Below are 7444 nucleotides of genomic sequence, written 5' to 3' on the forward strand. Positions count from 1 at the left end.
CCAGTTTGCCCCTAATGTAGGCCTAAACAATAAAAAAATGAGGCAGGCCAAAAATATTAGGTCTTACCTTTGAGAATTTGAGCTATTACTGTAATTTTAGATTAAAATATGCTTTTATGGTGTTACTTGAATGTTTATATATATATATAAAAATAATAAATAAATAAAAATAAAAAACAGGAAGAGACTACACAGTCTTTCATGCATTTTACCTGACACAGCTGCCAAGTTTAACAGCAATTGGTTTTAAGAGTTCTTTTTTGGTTCGTTTAGATTTAGGCCGTCGCTCCCATCTTGTCAGGTAGACTATTACCTCTACATTCACTCCAGTGCCACCTTGAAGCGGAATTGTGCAGAGGGAGGGGAAAGAGAGAGAAAACCGGTTGGACAGGTAAGACGTAGAGGCCGGACTGGGTCGGGTTTGTTGTCACCGTTATATTCAGACGCATGCGCATTGTTACCTGTTTCCTCATGAAATGTGTACCTGTGCTTCAATCAGCCTCTGAAATTCGTTTCGAAGTCCGTCGTTTGAGCAGTTTGAGCTACTATTTACTTGTGTCCAACATCACCCCTCACCTCGACAAAGGCACCTAGCTGTGTGTTGACCTACTGTATTGCGCACTTTTCCGAGGAAGACTTCGCGCGAACTCAGAGTATAGCGGAAGACGGCGGAAGGTGTAAGCAGAAGCGGGCACATATAGTGGGAAACTGTACAGGTACACAGAGTTTGCCGTGGAGGTGTGCCTATAGAGCGAAGAAACTTTTCTAAAACTATCGTGGACAATTCATTTGCAGACATCATCCAAGAAGGACTGTAGCCTACATTTTATTTATATTGTTGACCAGTTTTCCCAAAGTAGGTTAGAGGGGGAAAAAAAACAACCTACTGTTTAATTTCGAGAGATAGCGGGGCAGGAATACCTCGGGAATCTACACCATGCCGCGAGCCTTTCTTGTGAAAAAAACTAATAATTCACCCGGCAAGAGAAACTGGAGCGATCTACCAGACCATGAGCGCGGTGACATTTATATTCCAGGTGAGAATATTTACAATTAAACCCTGTTTTTCCGAGCACACTCCGAATAACGGTACAGATGCATCACACAACAGTTAAACTCAATGGAAGTCAGGTATTGCGGAATAGTCGTAACTTATTAATGGCTTAATGTTTTCTGTAGTTTTCGGAGACTGCATTTTTGTGTGTTTGAACTAAGCCAAGCTTATTTAGCATGCAATGAACAGCACATAACAAATTCGTCTTAATAATAAAAATTAAACAATTCTGAATGTCTGAATAGTTATTTGATCTTATAAAATGCGTGTGTGTGTGTGTTAAGAGGGCCGTTACTGTTCCTAGTTGACCTTCAGACCCAACTATCTTCCTTATAACATGAAAACTCATTACAATAGTGCGGAGGCAGTTTCGACTACACGTTTGTAGTCGTCCATCTGGGACAAACTAACAGCCTAATTGTCTCCTTAAGATGAATCGCTTATGATTCCTCTTTTGTAAGCCGCTAAATGAATAAATGTAAATGTAATAGGCTATTGTGAGGTTTTTCTTAAAATAAAGCGATTTTTTTTACTTAAAAAAAAAAGAAAAAAAAGACTTATCGTTGTGATTAGTTGTAGGTGATTTATTGGGTGATTTATGGAATTATTCACTTGCTTTTCCAAGGGAAAAAAAAAAATATATATATATATATATATATATATATATATATATATATATATATATATATATATATATATATATATATATTTTTTTTTTTTTTTTTTTTTAAGACATATATACATATATATATATATATATATATATATATATATATATATATATATATATATATATATATATGTCTTATATCTGTCCTCTTGTAACTGTTTAACTATCATATTTCTGCTGTTCACCTAACGGGATAGGCTGCACAACCGCTCGTTATATGAACCCATTAAATTCTTCAGTCTTTACTTGAATCATCACAGGCTAGCCTGCTACAGACGGATTGTTTTTAGATATTTCTCTGGAATGTAATTTCTAAATAATCAGTTTATAGCAAAGGCAAAATATAAACATTGAAGTGAAATGTTTTACAGCTTTTTAATCCATTTATATAATATCTAGTTCATATACTTAGTCTAGCCTACTTTTCTTAATGTGTGCCTAAAACTGAACCAACTTGAAACAAAGGCATATAAAGCATCGATTCATGTCAGGAGGAACCTGTTGCATTCGTTGCCATCATACCGATTGCAGACCTGTGTAAGGTTGTAATTAATCGGTGATTAAATATAGCCTATTATATTCTCTACACTTTTTCTTTCTTTCTTTCTTTCAAATTAATTTTACTTTATTTATTTTTTTAGCTTACGTTTTTTTAACTCATCCTGGTCCTCGAGTTTGTCGCCAGCCATGATGTGGTTTTGGGTTAATGTTTACAGCGTTGAAGGAAATAACGGGCTTCGCCGCGCTGGCTCCCTTTTCCCGCTACACCCTTAGCAAACACACAAACACACACACACACACACACATGCACTCAGCAAGTGTACCTTTCACCTCACTTTTCGATATCTGATGAACAAACCCGGAGCACTTAAAGCATTGTTATATATTTATCGAAGTCGTCAACCCATTTTATGACCCTTGTTTTAACCCATTCATTACGTTGGTTTACCTAGTCCACAAGGTTTGTCTCTAGTTCCTAATAGTTTTATCAGCTATAGCTTATTCGCCCTGGATGCGACGCCAATGAAACTTCTGTCATTAACACGAAAAACAATAGAGAAATGAAACAGGCGTTGGAACTTTCAACGCAATTTAAGATAAAAAATAAAATAAAAATTAAAAATTAAAAAAAAAAACTACACTAAATACACATATGCTTTGGTTGAAGAACTGATAAAATAATTTAGAGTTAATGGAGACTGCATGGTAGTAGCCAGACAGGTAATGCTAAATTATGATTTATTTTTTTATTACTTTGGACTAATGCTTTTAATTTAAAATGCATTGTCGCTTATATAAAAATAGTTTTATGCCCAATCTAGTTGTGTGGTCCCACCTTTTTGATAAAACCCGTTTTTGTTTTGTTTTTTGGTCCTGTCATACACCCTCATGTTGACTGGTGCTGAACTGTGGCTGCATATATGTATGGTGTGGTTGACTATCTGTGAAGGTAGGGGTTGGCAAACACCAGGGCAAGTGAAAAAGAAGCAATCACTGCTATGTACTATTTTAACTTTTAGCCTATGTTTTCCCCAAACAGTGAAAAATTAATAAAGCCTAGCTCTTGTTTATAAATCACATTGACATTCTGGACTCTTAAGGAGTTGTCTTTAAAATTCCTTACTGAAAGTCAACCAGGTTTGGCAAAGCTAAGTCTGGATGATATGGTCGTTATGAATAATAGGTTGTGGGATATTACCGTTAGCCGCAGCACACATTAGATATTTGCATTTTAATTTGCAACCCAGTCGATTGTGCCACACCAGAGTCAACACATTCATTGTTCAGACTCCACCATTTTAACTGCGGTGCCATGCATCCCCATGTTTTTGCTTGTGGCGTAATAATCTCTTTAGTGCATATGTATAATTGAACAACCATTTAGGACAGAACATGATAGTTCACCTGCAAACATTTGCAGATTATACCTCTGATGCATTGTGTTGTATGGAAATTTGTATAAAGGGAGCTCAAGCCTGTGTCTCTAGCCCAGCTGGTCGGACTGGTAAAGCAGTAACAGGAGTGGTTTGACTTCAGCCCGGCACAATACACTTGCACACTCAAACACAGCAGCCACCCACCCACTCACACTTGCATTCTCACACACCTGGCCCAGAGGCACAACTGTCCCCCTTTGCCTCAAGAGCCACATACACACCCAGTTTCTGATTGTCTAGCAATCACATCCTTCATCTTAAACTATGCAGGATGTAATCCACACTTGTTTTACAAAGCAAAGATGTTATAAAACACAGTTGAACTGGAAAGATTTGTGCACCTGTCCTTGTCATAATTTGTCTTTGAAATGTCTTCATACTGTACAATAGCCTGCCTAATGTAATTCGGATAATGTAATGACAATGATTGACTTTCTTCACTTTGAAAAAAATTATTCAGTTTGTGCTTCTTGATGTGTAACTAAAACACTTAATCTATGAAACACCTGTAATATAGAACCACCATTACTTACACCTGTCTGTCTTCTGTTTTTTCCAGCCTCAATGTCTCCCCTTGCTCTGCGAGAGGAGACAGAAGCCAGTCCTGCAGAGGTGGCTCTGTGCCTGTCCACACGCAAGGACCACAGCATTTACACAAAAAACCAGATGTACACATATGACCCCTCTGCAGTGGTTCCTGCAGCTGAGCTCCCATCCTGCACTGCTCTGGGGCAGCATCAGAGTCCAGAGACAGAGCACATTCGAAGCTCACACAACAATACATATGTCCGCAATAAAATAAAGGTGAGGCTTCTGGGTAATGTTGTTTACCTTTACCATGTTGATCTAAGATCTAGTTACTGCAATCATACTATTCAGCTGTAGGGCCATTGTGTCACATAATTGATTTGACTTTGTATGTTGCTTGTGCATGTGTGGGTTAAACGCATATCACTTTCTAGTTAGATTGTTTACACTGCCACTAATTATGTCTATTTCTCTATTTCTCTTTTATTTCACTGCAGGTGACCACAGGTGAGCTTCCCACAGAGGCTCCACCCACCATCCCTATTATCACTGCAGATCCACCTGTTTCTATTGCATCACCTTGCCCCCCGTTCGAAACTAAGCCATCCTCAGTGCAGTCAGGTGGCAGCACCTATGTTTGCCAGGTGTGTCAAAAAGTCTTTCAATTCCAGCGCATGCTAAACAGACACCTGAAATGCCATAGTGACCAGAAGAGACACTTGTGTGACTTCTGCGGAAAGGGCTTTAACGATACCTTCGACCTCAAAAGGCATGTCCGCACACACACAGGTAAGGAAACTTAATCTATGCTCGAACATGTTCTTGTTAATGTTTTGGTTAATGGTGAAGTGTGTTATTTCTGCACCACTAGCTTCATCAAACCGAATTGCAAAAATAATGACCAGTTTTCAAACATGTTTCCCAAACCCTCCTTCCATCTTCCATTGGTCGAACAAACACATAATCCCACCCCAAACTCATGCCAGTAGTTGTCTGGGATGCTCAAACGCAGTCTCATGGCAACTCTTAATAATTTGTACAAGATTGCGAAATTGTAAGATATCTTAAGTCTTGACTTGTATGAAAATGCGCAACTTTTATTCCCATAGATTCAAACCAATTTAAAATTGATCAACAGCATTTGTGGCATAATGTTGATTACCTCGATGATTTTAGTGTGATGAAATCGCTTACTAACTTTTCTATGTAAACCTTTGTCCAAACCTTTGTCCAAAACTTTGTTGTCATGACGACATAACGCAATAAAGCCTTAAATGCCTGTAAAAATGATTTAAACAACTTTACAGCTCAAATAATACACGTTTTTACAGAAGAATTCATGTAAGTGCTTTTATAAAAGCATTTAAACCCTTTTAAACCCTCCAAAAATTGGCCCCATTCACTTCATTTGTAAGTGCCTCACTTTAACCTTGATTGTTGCTTTTTTTTTTTTTTTTTTTTGCCCTTTTTCACCCAATTTGGAATGCCCAATTCCCAGTGCGCTTTTAAGTCCTCGTGGTCGCCTAGTGATTCGCTTCAATCTGGGTGGCGGAGGACGAATCCTAGTTGCCTTTGCATCTGAGACCATCAACCCGCGCATCTTATCGCATGGCTTGTTGAGCGTGTTGCCATGAAGACATAGCGTGTGTGGAGCTACCCAGGCCCTGGATTTTTGCTTTTTTAAAGAAAAAGGAGGGACGAGTTGAAATTATATTTTGTGGTAATCAAAATGATGCTGTCGATTGAGCTTAAATTTTCTTGAAACTGGAATATTTCTTATGGTTGGAATAGAAGAAAGCATTTTATCATCATTTAACATTAGTTTCTGTGCCATTTCAATAGATACAACTCAGTACAACTACTCATGTTTGGTGCCTTTTTTAAACAAGTATCTCATTCTCTTCTCCTTGCAGGTGTTCGTCCATATAAGTGTGATCTTTGTGAGAAGGCCTTCACCCAGCGCTGCTCTCTGGAGTCCCACATGAAAAAGATTCATGGTGTCACACAGCAGTATGCTTATAAAGAGCGTCGCAGCAAGCTATACGTCTGTGAAGAGTGTGGCCATACGGCATCAACCCAGGATGCACTGCTGCAACACCTACACAGTGAACATCCAGACAGTGCCCTCCTGCAGGGCAAGGGGACACGAAGACAGTCAGCAGCAGTGAACTCTACCAAAGACGAGACCTCCCAACCTGGTTCCCCTCTCTCCCATTATAGTGATGATTGTATGTGACTCCTCTAAATGTAGGATCAGGGTAGAGGTAGAACAAGGATTAATTTTTATAAGCGAGGGTGATTAATGTGCATTTTGATGACATATTGTTTCATTCAAGGTACAGATATAAGGGAAGGGGGAGTTTGAAAAAGGAATGTCAAGACATCAATACTATTATGTGTTGTGATGTTTTTATGGCAGTAAGCTGAGATTAAGTTTACACTTTTGCTGCAGAATCAGGCTGTACTTTTCCCTGTGAATCTACACAATAGCAGACAAACATGTCTTCAGCATAAGTATGCACTACTTCAGTTTACATACATATTATTATTATTATTATTATTATTATTATTATTAAAATAGGTGAGATGAAACACCTCTCAGGAGAAATGTATAGATGAATGTGACATAAAATAGTTTGCATTTGTACTGTGGGAAAACAATGCTATGTAGCAGTGTTCCAACACTAAAATAATACTATTATGAACTCTGCAGGGACTGAGTTACATATCAGTGCTCTGTTTTTTTCTTTCTTTTTTCTTTTTTTGTGGTCTATTTTTGTGAATGTTTGGAAATAGGGATTTCTTAAAAGGGAATTGAATGTATGTTGTTATTAATTACTGCTTTTTGTAATATATACATGCATAGATTTATCATAAAAACAGATTTATATTTATCTTGGTGTAGTTTTATATTTTTCTTGGTAGATATGAACATTTTGCTATACATTTTATACTTTTATTGTCGCGTGTAAGTATCAGCCTTTCTGTAATGCTTGTGTTTTCGGGTTGCATGATTTTTTTTTTGGTACTTTTTTACATTCAAAAATCATAAACATCTGTGACATTCTATTTAGGTGATCATCAAAGAGTGTGTGAACACACACACCTCCACAATAAATGTTTTTTAGTTGATGGTTTAAAATTTAGTGTGATTCATTCAATTGCAATTTTAGGGACAGGCAAAGCATCAGGGGTCTAATACTGAATGCTGAAACATTTCAATGTCAATGCAAAATTATGCATGACTGAAGGCTC

The 7444-nt window shown here is 37.6% G+C and overlaps 1 protein-coding gene across 1 annotated transcript; it reads left to right on the forward strand.

The window, feature by feature from the left end:
* Positions 1-477: 477 nt before the first annotated feature.
* LOC127456714 (putative transcription factor Ovo-like 1) lies at positions 478-7318 on the forward strand. Its single transcript, XM_051725230.1, has 4 exons — positions 478-1037; positions 4221-4465; positions 4687-4978; positions 6103-7318. Exons 1-4 carry the CDS (start codon positions 938-940, stop codon positions 6423-6425), a joined length of 960 nt encoding a protein of 319 aa, XP_051581190.1. The 5' UTR covers positions 478-937; the 3' UTR covers positions 6426-7318.
* The last annotated feature ends 126 nt before the right edge of the window (positions 7319-7444 follow it).

This window comes from Myxocyprinus asiaticus, chromosome 2 (assembly GCF_019703515.2).
Source record: "Myxocyprinus asiaticus isolate MX2 ecotype Aquarium Trade chromosome 2, UBuf_Myxa_2, whole genome shotgun sequence".
Classification (NCBI taxonomy): Eukaryota; Metazoa; Chordata; class Actinopteri; order Cypriniformes; family Catostomidae; genus Myxocyprinus; species Myxocyprinus asiaticus.

Excerpts from the sequence above, each read along its gene's own strand:
- LOC127456714 (XM_051725230.1), top strand. The coding sequence starts at position 938 with ATGCCGCGAGCCTTTCTTGTGAAAAAAACTAATAATTCACCCGGCAAG. Across the intron at positions 4,466-4,686 it reads ATGTCCGCAATAAAATAAAG|GTGACCACAGGTGAGCTTCC; the intron begins GTGAGGCTTCTG and ends ATTTCACTGCAG. Across the intron at positions 4,979-6,102 it reads GCATGTCCGCACACACACAG|GTGTTCGTCCATATAAGTGT; the intron begins GTAAGGAAACTT and ends TTCTCCTTGCAG.